The sequence below is a fragment of the Corvus moneduloides genome, chromosome 9 (assembly GCF_009650955.1).
Source record: "Corvus moneduloides isolate bCorMon1 chromosome 9, bCorMon1.pri, whole genome shotgun sequence".
Taxonomy (NCBI): Eukaryota; Metazoa; Chordata; class Aves; order Passeriformes; family Corvidae; genus Corvus; species Corvus moneduloides.
Genome location: NC_045484.1, coordinates 26,567,733 through 26,587,686, shown reverse-complemented (window position 1 = coordinate 26,587,686; position 19,954 = coordinate 26,567,733). Strand labels below are relative to the sequence as shown.

The following is a 19,954-nucleotide window of genomic DNA, read 5'->3' as shown; positions in this document are numbered from 1 at the left end:
CGGCCCCGGGAATGCGGCACCGCCCCGGGCCCAGATCGGGGCCAGAGCGAGCTCCCGCTGGACAGGGCGGGGAGCGCCGCGGCAGCGGGACCCGGCAGCGGGACCCGGCAGCGCGCGGCCAGCACCGAGCAAGGCTCCGAGGCAGGGGGATCGCGGGTGAGCGGCCCCGGAGCTGTCGGGAGATCCCGGGCGGGTCCCGCGGCCGCTCCCGCCGGCGGCGCCGCCCGCCGCCAACAACAACAGCGCCGCTCGCCCCCGCCGCTCGATCTCCCCGCAGCGCCGCCCCATTGGCTGCTCCCACCGCCTCCTCCTCCCCCATTGGCCGTTCCCACCGCCTCCTCCTTCCCCATTGGCCGCCCGGGCGCCCGCACGCCCCGAGTCCCCTCCCCGCCCCCACCCTGCGCCTCAGCCGGTCTCCCGGCGCCTCCTCGCCCGCCCGGCCCGCCCGCCGCCCCTCACCGTGTAGTAGGAGAGCAGCCCGGCGTTGTAGTCCAGCACGAACCAGCGGTACTGCCAGCCCTTCATCACATTGGTCCATTTGCTCAGCGGGCCCTCCATAATAGACGCCATCTTAGCACCGGACCGGCACCGCCGCGCACGCCGCGCACTCGGTGAGAGGAGCGGGGCACAGACTCGGCGGCCGCCGGGCGGGAAGGGGCGGGGCACGCAGCGAGGGGGCGGGGCCACGGTGGCACTCGGCCCGGGGGGGCGGGGTTTGCGCGCGCAGCGGGGCGGGGCCGTGAGGCGCGCGGGGGCGTGAGGGGAGCGGAGCGGGGCGTGGGGGGCCTCGGTGTCCGGAGGGACGGAGTTTGGGATAAGGGGGTTGAGGGCGCTGTCTGAGGGTTTCCATCTCCGCGGCTTCCCCTCACGGCCCGGGGGAGGCAGAGGGCGAGGCGTGAGGGAGGGCTGTGAGGCAGAGTGGTGAGGGCACGGCGCGCTGGCGCTGCCGAGTGTGAGGGCGGGAGGGCGTCAGGCTGTCTCCTAAAGCATTTTGGAATCTTTTCGTTTCTCTCTAAAAGACTTGGCACCGCTTGGGAGCGTTTAGCCTCTCTCGCTGTTGTGCTTGTCCCTCTGCCTCTCGGCTTTTTGCATGTCCAGAGTGCTTTAAGTGCTAAACCAAAGTGAGCTTAACAATGGAGTCCGAGGGGGTTTCTCTTCAAAGTGCTCCGTGTCCACAGTGTATAAAAACCGTTCACGACTCGAGATAACCTTTAAAGGTTAGGCTTCAATGTGACACAACTTTTCTGTGGATTGATCCAAGAATGTGGAATGAATTACCCAGGAGCTATGGACAATTGCAAATTTGTTGTTCAGCACAAGGCATGGTTTTGGCACTGATCTCCTCTGACTTAAGTACAGAACTTGAGCTATGCTTTAACATAAAAACTTTAAAGGACCCATAGGGATACTCATGTTTTTTCCTAGGCATCAACAGTAAAGCAGCAGAAATAGTGCTTTCACCATGAGGTTTGTGTTTATCACGTAGTCTTTAGCGTATTCATTAGTAGCTTTTTCTTCCTTTTCCCCTTATAGCCCTTTTTTATTCTTTTACTATAAAAATGCCTTTATAGTAGGGTTGAAGTAGATTTAGTATCTCATGACACTGCAACTTTATCCTAAGTTAAACAAAATTTAATAGAAAATCACCCCTTTAGTGAAAAAGAATCACTCAAAGGCATTGTGTTTGGTTTTGGAAAATAAGAAATATTCGAGATTTCTAATTGTCTCCCCATTTCACATGTCACACTGTATACTAGTTTGTTACCAATTACAATTTGGAGCATTGATAGTCCTTGGAGTCACCTGGCAGTGTGTTTATGTGCAAGGTTACCAGTTTAAGGTACCTAATGCACAATCTGGTTTTGAAATCCAGCTTGTTAATTTAGATAACATTCTTTTTCAAGCTGCATATGACTTTAGTAGTCTGTTTTGTTCTTTAGTTTCACTGACTAAACAAAGCAGGGCTGGTGTCCAAGGAAGGACTGGACATGGCACTGAGTGCTCTGGGCTGAGAGTACGACACTGGTTCGGTTTGGAAGGGACCTTAAAACTCATCCAGTTCCACGGGCGGGGACACCTTCCACTATCCCAGGCTGCTCCAAGTCCCATCCAGCCTGGCCTTGGACACTTGCAGGGATCCAGGGGTAGCCACAGCTTCTCTGGGCACCCTGTGCCAGGGCCTCCTCACCCTCGCAGGGAACAATTCCTTCCCAGTCTCTAATCTAAACCTACTGTCTCCCTGTTTGGAAGCCTGGGCCAGATTGCTCCCCTCTGTCTATTTTTCTAAAGTGTCATTTCTCCAGTAAAATGTGCCAGCCTAAGCCGTGGGGCTGCTGGCAGTGCTGTCACTGAGCCATTGCTCACTGGATTTCCCAGTGATGGATTGGCAGCACCTCCTGGCCCCCATAAGAAATCTCTCCGTATTGGGAAGTCCAAGGAGTACAAACAAGAGTTCACATTTTATAAACTGGTTAGTGGAAAATTAACATTTCTTCTTCTTCTCCTCCTTGCCTTTACCCTCAGTTCCATTCCGTAACACTGGTGCTTAATTATAGTGACACCCATTTGCAGGAGCCAGACTGTGTCAGGGGGTGCCTGTGGGGTTCTTCTGGTACCTGTGTAATATTAAAGTGTCAGGCTGTTACAAATTGTGTGCTTCATCCTTGATAAGCGATTATTATCTGCCTTTCCCAAGTGTGAAAGACCTGTATAACTCAACAAGGTGCCAGTGCTTGAGGCCTCCTGAGTAAAAATGCAATGAGTCCTAAAGGGGACCCTGGGACAGCATTGTCTTGTTGCTGAACTTGAGATATTCCATTTATTATACTGGAATATATTTCCTGAAGTCAGCACTGGGTAAAATAATACAAGAGGCTGTTAAAGCAAGAACACAACAGGATTTAGTGTCCCTCTGTGATGGCCTTCTAAAAACCTTAATCACCCCTGGTAGAAGCAGAAAGCTGCTGTCAGAGTTTGCTGACCATTGATTGGTGAGCAAACAGCATTAGTTACTTCTTTGAGTTGTTTTAATAATTGAGAAAAAGATGAGTTTCTGGTTTTTTCCATTCATTTCTAATTGTATGGGCCTTGAACTTAAAAGGCCTGAGTTGCTCAAAGTTTTAGGCACACTTATTTTTAATGTTTTATGCACATTTATTTCTGTTATTTATATTTAGGTAACTCTTAGAAATAGAATTCTGTGCTTAACTTGGCATTTTTGAAGATTAAGGGATTCAATTTTTGACCAATTTTATTCTTATCCATATGTTTTGTTGAGTTGTAAGTGTAAAAAGAGAAAATATGGATGGCAAAGCCTTGTTTCACAGATAATGTGAAAATGTGTTTTTATGCTTTCAGAATTCAAGACTATATAATATTTATATTATATAATAATTGTAATATCAAATGTCTGAAAGTAAATAAAATACAGTGAACTGAAACTTTTTACTGCCAATGAAGGATAAACTGTGAATCATAAGTAGAGCTCAAGCTCATTTCTGTTTGTGGATCTCGTGGTCCTTACCTACAAGTGTAGATAATTATTGCCATCCCAGATTGAGAGGATAGAAAGGATATGACGTAGATATTTGGATAATTGGGGCTAGTCTGTGTTTCAGAGGATAAACAGAGTAATTATTAAGAGAGTTCCAAATTCTAACTGGAATTATATCCCTCACAGGATGGCCAGCATTCCCGGGAATCAGAAAGCTACACACTCGGAAAATTCCCAAGGGAAGAAGTCCCAGCATGCAGAAGAAGCCATTTTTTACATGAACTGCAGAGCAGCTTACCTGAGTGTCTTAAAAAGCAGCTTAGAAAATATTAAATCCAGGGAACAACTCAGTTTAGGTAACGATTGGATCTTTTCCCTTTTAGTTCTTACATGGGATGATTACAGTGAGAGTATCCCAGTGCAGGAACTCAGTAACTGGTTTAAGGAACTGAGAGTAGTTTTGGATGCCTGCTGGAAGTGGGAATAGCAGACAGAGGTTTTTTTCTGTAAATCACCAGTATGAAGGGCCTCAGTTCAGTTTAGAGTGGGCCATTGCCCTGGCACAGAAAATCACCACAACCGGTGTTCCATAAGAATTCTTACTCCGTATCTCCTGCTGAATTACACTTCCATAGACTGGAATCAAAAGTTTTCATTTTTCATCCAGACTATATTTGTGTATAAGTGGTGGTGTTGTCAGCAGTACAATAGGAAAAAAATACCTCTGACTGCTTCAGCTGCACTAAAGAAGAGTGCTGGTAGATACTGAAAGCTGTGGGGCTTTGTTTTAAAAACTTCAGGAATTTCAAAGGGGAGTGAGAAAAATTTACCTGAGAAATGGAAGTTGGTTTCTTAATAATATATCTTAGTGACCAGGTAAGATGAGGAAGGAGTAAGGAAAGACTGAGTAATAAATAACCTGTTTCAGTTTTGAAAGAGGTTTCACTCCCCCAGAAATAATTTCTCAAGCAAATACCATTTCAGCTTTGCAGCTTCTTGGAGTTGTAGGATTGTGTGCTCTGTTTGGGTGGTGGTTTTTCTTTTTCTTAGAGCATTTTTGTTCTTTATTAAAAGGTTTTTCATGGAAACCACCACTGTAAAAGCTGAGTGCACTTCTCTGTTGCACTGATTGTAGCTTCTTTCCCTACATCAGAACATGAAATTCTACCCATTAGCAAGGACATTCCTACAGCTTGTGACTTGGTGCTCTCCAGGCTTTGTCAGCTGCAATAAAAGGGCCTTGATGACATCCTAATGAGAGTTTGGGATAATCTGGATTTTAACAGAGGGGTGGTGTGAACAAATGTCATCTCTTTAATAAATGTTTTGGCTTTCATCTCTATCCATATGCTGCTTGGCTACACAGCAAGTGTTTGGGCAATTTGCTTTCAAGGTAATCTTAGAGAGGGCAGTTAGTTATTTAGACTCCCAATCATTTCAGCAACATTTAAGAATTTATTTTAAAATTTGTAATCGTTGAGAGTTAGAGACCTATATTTCATCTGAAGTCAATTTTAGCATTTCTCAAACGAGTGGTGCCAACGTTTAAGCGTCTCTTGCTTCATCAAGTTTGGCTGATATTCTAAACTAAAGTCTCACTGAGAGATTGGCCCTGTGAAATTTTGTTTGTAGGAGTTTTGCTTATCCACAAATAGTAGCTTCACTTCCTTCTGTTGTAATATTACTGAAGTGATTTAGCAGAATCAGACCATAGAGAAATCTAAATAAAAGGTGCAGTCTGATTGAACTTTCACAAATACAAACTGGGAGGCACGTAGGGAATGGCAAGTGCTGATCTCCCTGGAGATACAAAAATACAGGATTGTATATTGGAAGGATATCTGTTAAATATAGTCATGTATTGACATTCCAAGGACCTCTGCTATCCATGGAAACAAACCCACAGAGTGACAGCCCTTCCATGGCTGCCCTTGACACTGAAATCCCCAAAGCATTGCTCCATGCCCAGGCGTGGCTTGGATAAAGATGTGAGCCCTGCTCTGTTCTCCTGGCTCCTGCAGCAGAGGTGACAGGGCACAGATCTTTATTTAGTGCTTGGCCTTGAGGCAGGGATGAACAACAAAGGTGCCTGGTTTGTTTGTTTGGTTTGCTGCTGACACAGTTCCCACTGAGCGTTGTAACGATGCCACCGCCTCATTTCACAGATGCTCCTGAGCAGTTCCCAGCACAGGCTTGGTCACTGCTCAGCTGGCTCAAAATCAAATGCCAGCCCAGGTAGAGATGGAGGATCTCCTGTGCTTCCCCAAGAGACTTGGTTATTTGGGAAGATGTAAAAACATCCCTCTCCTTTCAGATAGAATGTAATTTGAATTTAATTTCCATTTAATGTAATACCTTCATCACACTGAAAACTGGTGAAAGGATGTTTTCAGTAAAGACCTTGAAGAGGGAAATAGATGCAGCAAAATCATTTTGGAGAATGCCAGGTGTAACATCCATTGCACTGGTTGCATGTGTGGCATTGGCTGCCTGGTGGTGTCATTTTTCCATTAAATTCATGTTGTATAATTTGAATTGATGCGTTCAAATGTACAGGTGTGACACACAATATTGTCTCAGATAAATTCTATTCTAGATCTCAGTTCTTAGCAAAGGAAGTGCAAAGATGATGTTGATCTTCATATAAATAGGATCTAATAATGTGCAGGTTTAAAAAGAATATGTTCTTGATATTAAGACACTGGATTTTGGCTGAATTTTACACTTGAGGCTGTCTGAGTTCATGGATATTTTGATTAAGATCATAACCAAAACTGTCCTTCAGACCCACTTTTCTGTTGGAGTGATTTGGCTTTAAAAAAATCTGAACATGGAAAGTGACTCAAGGATGTTTGGAGAAAACTCCTTTCCTAACAGCTGGAATATATATTTAATATTGTGTTTTGTTGTGCAGTACTTCAGCAGGCTGGAAGAAATCCTTCTCGGAGGACCATTAATAAATACTGGACTTCACGAACAACTTCACTGAATTTTGATGATTTTTGTGCTATTTTAAAAAAAGAAAAGCCAGCTACAAAAAATGAACTGCTTGAAGCATTTGGAAAAATAGACACAGATAAAGCTGGATATATTTTCCATGATGAACTTTATAAAATTCTTACAACAGTAAGTATCACTAGGAACTTAATTATCCATATTTAATTAGTAGAGATTTTGGAAATTAGATGGTAAAACAAGATAAGCAAGAATGACTGAGAGCTGGGATTCCCCATTTTATGGAAGATTTTTGTGATGGGTTTCCAGAAGACAGCACAGAATTACATAAACTGATACAATTTATCTCTTCAGTGTTTAGTAGCATTGTAAGGACATAATTTCTAATGGTTTTGACCTCTGTTTTCATGATTCCAATCAAAATCCATTGAAATCTATTGCAAGATAAGTTTTCCTGAAAGAATATTAAAAGACTCTTTGTTTGTTTATTAAATTTCACTGTAGGTGACCAGGATTCTTGATTAGGAACCCAAACTGAGCTGGTTTTTTCTTGCAGAGAGGTGATAAAATGACCTGGGAGGAAGTGACCAGCATTACCAAACAAGCTGATTTTAACTGCAGTGGCAAACTTGACTACAACAAGGTAAGGCCTAGAGTGAAATTTGTTCTAGTGTTATTGACAATACGAGCGTTCCTGATGACCTATCCCCAGGATTCTAAATTTTGGACTGAAAAGACAGCCCACAAAAATTTGTACATCAATATGGTTTCATTGGAGGAAAACTGGTAAGAATCCTATGTTAAAAATCAGTCTTCAAATATCTTGAAAGAAAGAGTTGAAAGTCACACTTAATATTTATTCAATATTTGGTCCTCCTTGTTGAATCATGGCTGCATTTTACTGTGACACTTGAGTGGTTGTTCTTATCAATGAAAATTTAAATTAATACTGGTCTTGAAGAGAAAATGCTGCTGCCCCATCCTTTCCTTGCTAATGCTACATTTTACTCCTTCAAACCATGAGAAAGGTAACCTGGTAGGTGAAATATTCTTTTTTTATCTCAAGTTCTGTGAGCTGTACCTGAGCACCCGTGAGCAGTGCTGCAAGGCTGCAAGGGACAGGCTGGAAGTTGACCCTCGATTGAGGCAGCAGCAGTTTGGGAATCAAACTGAAAATTCCTCTGAAGGGATCCCAGTGCCGGTGTCCAAAGCATCCCCAAGGATCTCCAGGAAAAGCGATCACAAACTGGCTAACGGTGTTTCTATTTCTTCTATTTGGTGTTTTTTCTGTTGGAGATGAAGCTCTGGCTCAATGAGCCAGAGTTGAGTTTTTGTTTAATTTTTCTCAGATTAGTGAGGATTTTAGTGATGAATATAATTGCTACTGTGGCAATCCCATCAATGTGTCAGTAAAATATGTTCAAATGGCTGCATCTATGAAGCTCTCAAATTCCTAAGGGTGGATTTTGTTGATTGTCATGTGATACAGTCCAAAGGGAAGAGAGGAGGTGAATGCTCAGATATTGCAACATAGGCAAGTTATTTATTTCCTTCCCAGATCAGACATGAAACCTTAAAACGTTTATCAATAGTGTGTTTGTTTCAATTCTTGAGGCTGCTTTTCAAGTACAATCAATAGGAGAGTTTAAGGTCCTTCCTGAAGTGACAAAGCTGCTTCCAAACCTTCCCAAACTGGAAAAAGTCCATGGAGAACAGAGTGCAGAGGCACCAAGTCTGAAATATTAGGATGTAGTTTGTGCTGTTCCAAGTTGCTTCAAGTCTGGGCAATAGCAAAGAGGAGCAAAAGTGACACAAGAGTGCTGAAGGGAAGTTCTCTGATTGAGTTCTTGTCATCCAGTTTTCTTTGTGCTTCTAAATGCAAGGTTTATGATAAATAGCACTAGGAGAGGGTTGAAATAATGTAATTGTAATTAAATATCTCTGCTTGTAGGTGACAGCAGAGCTCCTTCAAGACCTTCATCAGCTCAAAGTGGCAAAGCTTCCAGCTCCACCACTGTCACTGTGGGTGCCAGCAGCAGCAGCAGGAACACAAAGCTAATTATTGAGCCTGACACAATGAAGGTATCACACTGAAATGATGGTGTTTTCCTCTAGGCACCTGTGTTACTGCATTTTAAAAAAGCTAAAAATCAGAGAAAAATGGTGTCTTATGTTTAATTAATAGTTTGTCAAGGGCAGCTATAAACTACTGAGAGCTTTCCTGATAGGTATTATTGTGAACATTTTTATATACTGTTGGTTTTGCTGACAACAAGTTATTGGAAATAATTTTTCAGGTGTGAAGGTTTCATAGAACAAAATGTGTTTTTTATAAATGAAACCACTGTTGGAGAAAACATGTAATGACTTCTTGAGAAATTTAAAATTTAATAATTTGTTAGGTTGGTGAGAACTTCAAATGCTTAAGTAGTCTGAAAGATTGTGTATCATAAACCTGTGCATGAAAGGTAATTGGAAATAAAGACCAGATCTGTGAGCATATTCAGTTTCTTGGGCATTGCTTGGTAAATACATGCTGTAACCTGAAAATGTTGATTTTTAGTTAGACTAATATGTCCTATCAGTATTTTCTTTTAAATAAATCACTCATTCAATATAAATTCCTGGAGGAGAGAGACACCAAAGTCACTTTGCTAAGTCAATATTTGTAGAGTGTTAATATTGATCTTTTTCCCTTTGTTTTCCCTTTCTTGACTGGACCTTTACTAGTTTTCTTTCAACAGAAAATAATAGCTGTAGAAATAGAAAACATTAACTGGAAACTGCTGGGATACATTAAAAATGTGCACCTGGAGACTCCTGTATAAAAGGGAAAAAATGGTTCTGACCACACAGTGTAAGTGCTGCTGGAAAATGGAACTGATTGTCCTCAGGAGCTACATTTTTGTTTCAAAGAACAACTCTGGATTTGTTATTGAACTCTGAAGTCCTTTATATCTTCCCCATTGCTGTACAGTGACATTTGTTCTATATGAAAATTTCAAAGCATCATCTCCCAGGGATTTTTTGCAGTCTGTTTAGGTATCTGGACCTCGATGCAATTTAACCTGCAATCTCACCTTGTTCAAATATGATGTGGAGGGTATAAAACCAGCACACACTTACCCAAGATTGGATTCTTTTTTCTTTGTATAAGCCAGTAAGAACTGACTGAAAAAAAAAGCAGCTGCAGATATTGATTAGTATTGATTGGCATCATCCAAAAACTGAAATCAATCAATAAACATGGGAAGGTGTAAGTAGAACTATTAATGTTTTTAAAACTTTATTTTGTACAATGCAAGCTCTGCCAGAGTCAGTGAATAAATGCCCAGGGATTCATTTGTGGTGTGAATCAGAATCCAGCACCCAAAAATTCTTCTTATTCATCTTATATCCAAGAATATATTTTTTTTTTGCTGTTCACCTGTCTTTTTGTACAAGCGAGAAAATACTGCCCTCAGGATGTTGGAGCAACACCAACTTTACATTTCTGACAGAGGAAAATGGTGGAAGTCGGAACATGGTGCATGTCTAAATTAAAAAACCCTTAGAAAATTCCTCTCAATCATTGCTTTTTTTAGGAATTATGCATTAATATGTGGGTAATTTCAATAAGAACTTAAATTTCAGTCGCAGTGGCCAGCAGCAGGTAGTGCCTCACATTTCTTTCCAGTTAACATTTCAAACACAAACGTTTCCCATTTTGGCTATTTTTTGACAGCTTCTGTTCTGCTTTGAAGTGCCAGAGGAAAATCCAGCCAGGAAATCCTCTTTCAGCTTCCCAATTTTACATACCTGTTTGGAATTTGGTAATTTAGGACTTCTAGCACCACCTTATGCTCTCTGCCAGAATAACAGAGTTTGATTTCCTAAAACATGGGTAAGGTTTTTGTCCAACAGTTTTGGCAGGTATTAAGCTTGCAGCAAACAACCAGTTATTTCCAATGTGTCAAATTTTAAGAAAAAACCTCCATTTTTAAACCTCCTTTTAGCTGAAGTCAGGAGTCCTGGAAGTATTGGAATAAACAGTTTAGGAGTAGTAGTGTTTCAATGATCCAACAGGCTGAAGTCCATGTTGGAATTCTGTTGCTGAGTTATGTTGACCCCCCTGTTAATCCCAGCTCCCATTATCCATTTTTTGACTGACACAACCCCAGCTGTTGCTCCTTATTTAACCCTCACCATTAAGTCCCAGGAATGTTTTGTCTCTGTTCACTTCTTTCCTAATTATTTTTTATGATTGGTCCCCTTTTTCCTTGTCCTGTCACTACAAATCCAGCTTCATGGATAAAGAGGAGTATAAAATTATTGGATGGATTTGTTAATTAGGTTTATTCTGCTCCATAAAAGGTGACCAGGGGCTGCTGATCTCTGGCTCCATGGTCCAGAAGTAGCTGCACTTCCATAAGGATTATCCCTAAAACCTTCTCCAGCAGCTTGTGCCCACAAGGAAAAGATTCTGGGAGATCATAGGAGGGGAGGGACTTGGATAGCAGTGTCTGCCAGGGACTGGACATCTCACTTGATTTTAAATAACTTAATAAATCTTTGTCTTTTCCACAGCCAAGTTACTTTGAAAGTCTTTTAGAACTTTTTTAGCAAAATCTTAATTTTTAAAAAAATTCCAAACCTTCAAAGAACAGCAGAAAGGGAGTTGCAAAGTATATAATGCTTATATTTAAATTAGTCCATGCTGCCAGCTGTTTGCAAATATAATTATCAGAATCTTCGTGGCAATTCCAATTTAATTTTCAACTATTGGAGCATTGGGGTAATCTGTGTTTTTCAGGCATTTTCACAAGTGAAGCAATGTTACTTTCCAAAAATTGACTACAAGAAGGACCATTTGGGATTTTTTCTTTTAATAAAAGTATATCGATTCTGTATGTTGTGGTGCGTTCTATGCGGGGTTTATTAAATAATCAAATTAATTCATATTTCAGAGAAGGCACTTTGATCTTCATCCAAAATGAAAACAACACCTAATATTTGCTTGGTTTCCAGGAATGGCAATGTGTACAATCCAAAGGATGCTTCTACCTGGAAGAAGATGGGGAAATCATCAGTCACAAGTACAGGCTGCACTTACCCCAAAGATCTGCAGTTTGTATCACCATCAAACCTTTAAATATTGCCCAAGCAGAAGGTGAGTGTATTTATATTTCATTTTCCTCTTAAAAAGAAGTGGTGGCTTGGTGATTTACCACGGGGCTTCATCCAGTTGCTACATTGGAATTATTTTTTTCCCCAAGTAGGTTATTTCCTTTTTAATCCCATAAAATGGGAGCCTTTAGACCCCAAAGTTATTTTAAAGTCAGCTGGGCTGGCTTTTTTGAAACAAATTTTTGTGTTGTGTAGCCATTCCTTGGCGTTCTTGACCCTTAATGATAGAACTGTTTTAACAATAGTTTTTAATGATAAAATTATTAACAGTAATCATTATCTGTGAGACAATCACAAGGCTTGGAACAATTTATCTGCTTGGCCTAAACAGGAAGGAAATCCCAATAGCGTAGAATAGATTCTTTTTTCCCATTTTTCATCAGCAGGCATCAATAAATACCATGGGAATACCTATTTTGACACGCAAATAAAAAGAGTTTTGTGTCATTATTAAGCATTTTTGGGGGATATTTTTCCTTTTAGGAAAATCTTGTCGCTGGTTGTCAGTGGATACAGCTTTGTTTATTCTGAAGGAAAATGAAACCCAAGAGAATCTACAGCTTGTGAGCTTTACTGAACTCCAACACAAAGAGGTTAGAGATTTTTGGTGCATTCCTATTTTAATTGTTATTTTTTCATGTGTGTGTTAATGCTGGGGGTGTGAATTCCATGTGTTTGGAAAGAATTCCAGCTGTGCCCAGTATTGCTGAGTTGCTGGGTATATTTACAGCTACTCTGTAGAAACTCAGTTGTATTTCTTCACCTTCAAACACAACACTTCCAAGGCAAAATTTGTTTACATTTCCTCTTATTTTCTTCTTCCTTGCCATTTGAACTTCATAGTGCACAGAATATTCTTACTCTGTGGCAGAAATAAGGCAGCATAAACTTATTGTCCCCTTCTCCCCTCATCTCTCTCCTGCATGTTTTTCTAACTTTCATTCTAAGAGATTCACTGGTTTTTATCCTTCAAATGGCATCACACAGCCAATTTTTTTTTAAGGAGAGAACCCAGCATTGCCAGCATTTTCAAGTAATTCATCTCGTCTATGTGAATATTACTGGCAACAAAGAGCGGCATCATTTGAGAAGTTGTTCCAAACTTTTCTGTCTTCCTTTAAGAGCAGATGTTTGGATGGAGAGGGGAGCTTGGATCTGGAGTTTACTGGCTGCTCCCTTTCACAACTGGCTGCAGGCTGAGGAAGGTAAAAACCCAAATTCCTGGAGAAGCCAAACTGGTGGGGAGAGATGAAGATGGAGAGCTGGCTCTCACCAAAGAATTCCGGTGAGTTTTATTCCCAAACATGATAATCTCTATAAAAATCTCTTTTCCAGCTAAAATGTGGCTTTTTAAATCTGGATGTTCCTAAAGTACTATTTGTAGAGAATATTCTCAAATAGACTGAACAGTTCTTGGCAATATTGTGAGCCAGTAAAAGGAAATGGAAGCCTTTGGAAATAGTTTGGCCTTTTTCATCCCTCAGAGCTGCTTTGTTGGATATATTTGAAACAATTGATTTGGATGGGAATGGCCTCCTGAGTCTGGAGGAATACAACTTCTTTGAGCTGAGGACTAGTGGGGAGAAGTGTGATCAGGAAGCCTGGGCTGTGTGTAAGGGTAAGTTCATTATTGTGGTAATTATGCCTGAAACTAATTAAGACTATCAGTTAACTTTCCAGCTGGATAGAACTGGGTGTTCTGTAGCCTATTCCAAGAACATGTGTAGATATTGTTCTCTTCCTCCTTTCTTTTTCTTTTTTTCCAGTCTCCTGTCCTTTGCTTTGCTTCATTCTGGTGTGTGTGCCACTGACCTTCTGCTGAGAGAATTCTTCCCCTTCCTAATTGTTCTGTAGCTGCCAAAACCTACAGGGTTTGTAATCCTGGATCATATGGGGAAGGAAACTGTCACAGGTATTTGTTGAATCGATCTCCTTTGTGCAGATTGGGCTGGTGCTGCTTTTTTATCTCACCAAGTGTGGAGAGGGACATTTAATTAGTGTGTATCTGGTGCTATAAAATGGCATCCAGAGTTTATGTGGGTTGCCAGTGTCTCATTGTATACTATATGTCAGGTTTGACATAATGCCTTTGGAGGCTGTGGCATGTTGGCCAAAATACTTTGGATCTGGCAAGCCCTATTAATATTAATTCTGAGGTATCAGAATTTTTCCTAACTTATGGAAAACTCCTACAAAAATACATTTCTATAACTGGATTTCTCCTCTGTTTCATCCCTGCATGTGCTTTTCCACACTTGATGACTTTGTCAGGGTGATGCCTCTGATGTCCACACAAGTAGGAGGGGTGGAAATGTGTGAATAAATAAGAGAGGAAAGAGGAGAAAGCTAGGGAATGTTTCACCAGGTCATCAGTCAGTGGAAGGGTTCACATGAATATCATCAGACAACAAAGTTCAAGCTATTTATTACAGCATCTGTAGCCTTGGATAGATTTATTAAACTGGTAATCCCTTTTTAATAATATATAGTAAAGATTTAGCATTGTTATGAAGATGAGAAAACCATTTTTAAAAGTCCTTGACATGAGGACATTTCAATTATGTTTGCTGACATAGAGTGGTGATCTATGATATTCTCTCTAGAGAGGGATGTTAGGATTACTGGAATTGTATTGCTTTTTAGGAACTAAGTAAATCACTTCTGTATCAAGGACCTGAAGCATTTAAAGGTGCTGTCTCCAGCTGATTTTCATTTCCCATTCCTAAAATAGCCCATTCTGCAAAGCTTAGCCCCAAACTTTTAGAAAAAAGAAATCAATATGAACTCTCTGTGTTTTGAAATCTCCCCCTTTTCTGGGTTATCCAAGGGGCCAGCTGTTTGTAGGCATTATCCCAAATCCACAGGGAAGCTCTGCAAACAGCATATGCCTGGTCAAGGAGATTCTTTCCCAAATTATATTGGTCACCCCGAGGCTGCAAGTTGGCTCCATCTTTTAGACCTTGTTAACAGGAGTGGGATTTTTGGCTTTGGAAGGATAAAGGTGTTTGCAGAGAGAACAGACTTTGAAGTGCTCTTTCTATTCCTTTGAAACAGAGAATTTTGAGATGAAGAAAAATGAACTAACAAGACAAGGATTTATGGATTTGAATCTCATGGAAGCCAACGACCGGGATGGGGATCCTCGGGACCTTTGGGTCACTTTGTTGTCCCTGGGCTACAACAAAGCCTTAGAAATGACAGAGGTAGGAGAGTCACAGAGCAAAAATCACTGCACATTTTTCTGCTGCACTCTTTGTGTCTGCCACAGACTGATTGCAGGAGGGCAGGGATCCACTGCCACTGTCATTCTCCTCATTCTTAAGATAGCACTTGGATCCTTGAAAGAGGGAATTTTCCTTTGCTTTAGAGAAAGGCAGAATTTTGTGGGGTAGTAGAGGAAGGAATGTTGGATTCTTTCTGTTGGAAGAATGCATGCACTCTGCTGGTGGGGAGTGATAGGAAGATAAGGATGGTAAACGGTGACCTGTCAGCAAATTTAGAAAATACAGGACTTTTTCTCCTTAAAAAAGTCACTTTTATGGCCCTAACCACAACAGAAGTGGATAATTTTTTTCCACATGATTTAGAATTCCTAGTTTCCAGACAGAACTATTTCAGTTATTGTTGCCTTTCACAACAGTGTCTGAAGGTGTTCAACATGAAATTTTAATGCTTCATTAAAATTTTTGGGTTTGGGTCACACACTTCACTTTACAGGACCAGGGATTATATCTCCGATGTTTCTGTGCACTTACAGATTTTATTTTATTATCTTCTTTATTTTTATAGAAATAATATTACTTGTGATGTTAATAGTTCTCTCTAAGGAAAGAGGGTGTCGTTAATGAAGAGAAAAAAATTAAAGCATTAAATATGCAGATAATTAAATAATCTAATTCCTAAGAAAAGCTGATTTTTAGGATCACAGTCTGATAATGGTATTTAACTTTGTTAAATGGGTCAGTGTAGCCACTATATAAAATACATGAAGACCTAAAAATAGTCAGTATGAGAGATATCAGTTGTCTGTCAGTGAAAATCTTGGGATGCTGGTGAGGGATTTAAGGATGAGCAGTTTGTCCTTTTCCTCCGAGCTGCGGTTGGCAGAGCCCCTGCAAGGCTGTTTTTCTGCATTTCAGCCACAAGAGAGAGCCCTGCTCCAAGAAAGAGCATTTTGGGGAGGTTTTTCTCCAGTTAGGAATTTCAGGAAGGTGTGTTGTGCCTTATTCCAGCTGTGGGTTCTGGCTCCAGCCTTTGCTTTCCAAAGGACAGCACAGCTCTCCAAACGCTTCAGTAATTAAACTAAAAATCTCCAGCTGTTAACTTGTGTCTCTCACCTCTTTAATTCCTTGATTTCAAATAATTGAAGATTGATGTTTTGGGAGCACTGAGAGAGAGCTTGAGAAATCATTTCTGCTGGATTCCAACAGCTTTAGAAAGGAGCTGAGGTGCTGTGGCGGAGTCTAAGAAAATGCAAACTCCAGGTGGTTACACCAGGAGTAAAATATAGTCAAGATACTCCCAGGGTGCTCAATGCAACATTGCAGAGGTGTTCAATCTGTGTGAAGTGGCACAAACAGCAACAGTGTGACAGGTAGAGGAGAAAGGTTTCTTTCAGACACTGGAATACATTCATATTTCATCTTAATTCCTGGCCATTTTGCTGTCCAAGGAAGGGTTTGCTGTGTTGACCTGCATGTCAGGTGTACTGTAAATGGCCTAAAAATGCCAGTTGTCCTGAGCTTTCATTTGGTGTAAGAGACTGCCACAGCTCTCAGGTTTGGAATATTTAATATTCAAGGAAATATTTCTATCTGGGTAATTCTAGTTTAGATAAGAAAATACTTAGGAGCTGTGGGGGAAAATCTGAGGGGAAAAACTACAGCTCAAGTGATGCTAAAACTCCTATTCTCCCTTGCAGGCCTGCCCCTTTGTCATTGACATCTGTGCAGAGAGGTGCAAAGCCAGGATGAAAGCCGTTTCTCTGGAGGCAGGAGGCTCCCAGCTGAGCAGGGCTGTCTGCAGGTCTGTGGTTAATAAAGGAGAGGCCAAAGTGTTGGATGGCTCTGAGAACATCATCATCCACACTTACAAATCAGGCAGCAGGATCAGCTCTGTGATTGAAAATAAGGTATGGCCTGGGACTTCCATAAGGTACTTTGTGTTAAGTCTGTTGTTATTGTTCCTTCTCCTTCCTTGGGTCATATTTGAGAATTACTTCTCCTGAAATCAGGGTTTTGTGTCTGTTTCATTAAAAAACCCTCCTGATGTGCTTGTGCTCCTTGGGACTTCAGAAGAGCCTGGATCAGTGTTCCTGGAAGGGACAGATTATTATAATGAGGCAAGCAATTCTAAGTACCATATAAAATGTGAATATTTTTGTGTTCACATTCTAATTTTTCAATCTTTTGACACAATGTGATCGTCAAATGAGAAAACAAGCACTAACAGCAGGAAATGCAATTAGAGCAAGAGCAAAGAGCACAGCATTTATGCTATTGAATATTTCCAGTGTCCACAAGAAGGTCAAAGAGCAGTGATTTTTAGGAGTGTGTTATGGATGAGTTTTTACCTGATTATTCTTCCAGGTGTAATTTATTAGTAATTCAAGCTGAAAGTTGTGAATCCAAGTAGAAGGGGTTGGTGAGAAGCAGAGATTTTAAACCTTTTTCCATAGACCACAATGAATGTGCTGTTCCTTGTCAGTTTCCTTTATAGCAGGAACTGTGAATAAACACAGCACAGTAAAGATGTTAAACTTCAGATGCTTTGAATCTTACAAGATCACAGCAAGAAGTGTATTTTTAAATGCACAGCCATGCAAAAGGGGGTGGGTTGGGGGACTAATATTAGGAGTGGATGCTGAGGCTCCTGGAACTCTGGATTTGGCTTTGCACTTTTCCCTTTAGGGTGGATATTCCAGAGTTATTTATATGTTTGAGGATATGTCAGGGAGGGAGATCAGGGCTGCAGTGAGACAACTGGATGCCCTCTGCTTCAGATCTCGGCCCACTCTGTTTATACCAGTTGGGTTTGGTTTGCAGATCTCACCAAGCTGGGTGGGAATGCAGGGGAAGCTCCACAGGTGGGTGTGGACCGGCTGAGGCCAGCGGTGTGAGCTTCAACAAGGCCAACTTGTATCTTCACAAGTCCTTGTGTTGTTTCAATGAGTCTTAAGTGACTTTTGACCAGGAATGTGGTGCTATGATACATTTGAAACTGTTACTCTTCAAAGAGCATCCTTAAGCACTTCTGTCCTGTAACACAGCAAAGTCACAGGAAGTACAAGGAGTGTGCAGTTGTTAACACAAAGAACAGACACTTAACCGGTAAAGACTAATGGTTTCTTCATGTTTTTTCACTTGCAGTCTGAAAATAAAGTGATAATTCATGTCAACAATGAGAAGAGTAAGAACTGCCTCAACAGTAGGGGACTGACAGTTTTTGCTGTGGAAGTGGCTCCAAAATCCATGATGGTGAGGTTCTTTCATGGCTTAGCCAACTTTAGAGAAAAACAGGTGAAATCTTTATAGGTTCCTTTTATGGGACTTTTATCATGATAATGAACATGTGGAGAGTGGCATCTTCTGACCAGAACACATCAGCAGTTCTTGGTGTTTCAAAGCTGATCATGAACTTGATGTATCCCTGTTTTCCCATGCAGTTTGCTATAAACATCCATAACTGCTCAGTTTTTCATACGTGAGCCTATTTCAATTGTCCATTCTATACATGCACTATTAATATTTTTAATAATCTTTTTCTAAGGCTGTATTTTACTTCTTTTTCACTTAGCCACTTTTAATCCCACGTATTGATGCCTGTGAGAAACAGACCAAGCATGCACTAATCAGAAGCAGAAATAGATGTATTGCAGTCCTTGTGCACAGTGAGATTTGCAGGCAGCTAACTTTTGTTAAACCTGATTTAGGGATCATGTTAACCATGAGACAGTTTGATTGCTGAGCCCTGCTGCAGAGCTGGGCAGGCTTTAGTGACAATTCCAAATGAGGGTTCTAAGGGATGGGATGGGATGGAAAATGCATTACAAATGCAGATGATGTTTTTCTTCATTTATTTATGAATAAACCCCCTGTTTTTATTTTTCTAAAAGTACACTCTATTTGTTTAAAAGCAGAGGCATCCAAGCTATTTTATATTTCCCAGCTTTCCAGGGTGGATTCATTCAAACCTGTTGTCAACAGAGCAGTTCCATGACACAGGCAAGGCTGGGGCCTATTTAAATTGCTGCTGACACTTTAGATATCCATAGCCTCATCCTGTAAGGTGGTTTTAAATTTGAATTTAGGCTTCACTCAGTAGAAACTGTAGGCTCAATCCTCAGGGATATTTTGCTGTTAAGTTCAACAGTAGTTTTTAAATATCAGCTGTCAGTGTATATGATGAATGCTTATCATTTAGTGATACCAGTACTGAACATTTTGCCTGCACAGCACATTGGGTAAGAGTTTTCCAATAAAGAGAACTCTCTTTCACCTCTGCTTTCTCTTGTGCCAGGTCTCTCAGCACGTGATGCCCCTCAAGGAGCAGGAAGAGTGGATTTACAGCTGTGTGCACTCCCTTGTAGGTTAAACCTCCCAGTGCCAGGCTTGGGAGCAGCCACACTGAACCAGGAACGGCTTTAGGCAGCTTTTAGGCAATTTATAGTCTTGTCCTTCTCAAAAAGCTGGCATACCTTTATACTTGTTGATGATCTTGGCACGAAAACACTGAGGCACAATAAAAATTAGTGCTGTTCAGTAATCCAGCTGTTAATAGAACTGTGCTTCATAAACGCTGCTCTCCCTAGATCTGCTCTTGATTTCCATACCATGGGTTGTAGTTCCATCGCAGGCTGGAACTGCCTGACTGAGGAAAAACTTTGTTGAATGGGTTCCTCATTAAACATTCTTGTGGTTTGCATGTGAGAAGTGTAAAGGGGTGAGGCTCATTTGATTTTGTCACCTGATAAAGGATTTGCTTCTTTCCCTTTTTTTTGGTCATTTGCTGATAATCCTCATCTTCCACTTGTTCTGTAATTACTGCCTGATTTTATACTCTTTTATATACAATAAAGTCTGCCTTTTCATATGCAATAAGGAAATAACATCATTTGGGAAAAATGGAGGTTTGTCTTGGGCTCTTGACTGTTAACAGCAATTAATTCTTCCCAGGTGGCTGAAGTAAGAAGACTGAAGTGCCCCAAGTTTAGGCTGCAACATCCATGAAAAGCAGCTTTGAGGTACTAAAACCATTCAGCTTATTCTATTTTTCTGGTTTCTCTAAATATCTGTTAATGTGGGAAAAAATGATGACCCTGGCCACTGGATGCTTAAAACG

At 41.0% G+C, this 19,954-nt stretch overlaps 2 protein-coding genes across 3 annotated transcripts in view; one reads left to right on the top strand and one right to left on the bottom strand.

Moving 5' to 3' along the window:
- Positions 1–588, bottom strand: part of OSBPL9 (oxysterol binding protein like 9) — a 57,313-nt gene extending 56,725 nt beyond the window's left edge. For both annotated transcript variants that reach the window (XM_032118468.1, XM_032118469.1), the window contains exon 1: positions 460–588. In XM_032118468.1, coding sequence (XP_031974359.1) covers positions 460–570 — 111 coding nt within the window. In that variant the 5' untranslated portion in view covers positions 571–588. The remainder of the gene's footprint in view (positions 1–459) is intronic.
- On the top strand, positions 530–19,602 carry LOC116448277 (EF-hand calcium-binding domain-containing protein 7-like). Its single transcript, XM_032118473.1, has 14 exons — positions 530–611; positions 3,680–3,849; positions 6,408–6,619; positions 7,005–7,091; positions 7,515–7,704; positions 8,400–8,530; positions 11,456–11,597; positions 12,098–12,207; positions 12,742–12,899; positions 13,099–13,232; positions 14,669–14,817; positions 16,536–16,745; positions 17,983–18,090; positions 19,133–19,602. The coding sequence occupies exons 2-14, from the start codon at positions 3,681–3,683 to the stop codon at positions 19,205–19,207; spliced, it is 1,875 nt and encodes a 624-aa protein (XP_031974364.1). The 5' UTR covers positions 530–611; position 3,680; the 3' UTR covers positions 19,208–19,602.
- The last annotated feature ends 352 nt before the right edge of the window (positions 19,603–19,954 follow it).

Excerpts from the sequence above, each read along its gene's own strand:
- LOC116448277 (XM_032118473.1), top strand. The coding sequence starts at position 3,681 with ATGGCCAGCATTCCCGGGAATCAGAAAGCTACACACTCGGAAAATTCC. Across the intron at positions 3,850-6,407 it reads CAGGGAACAACTCAGTTTAG|TACTTCAGCAGGCTGGAAGA; the intron begins GTAACGATTGGA and ends TTTGTTGTGCAG. Across the intron at positions 14,818-16,535 it reads AAGCCTTAGAAATGACAGAG|GCCTGCCCCTTTGTCATTGA; the intron begins GTAGGAGAGTCA and ends TCTCCCTTGCAG.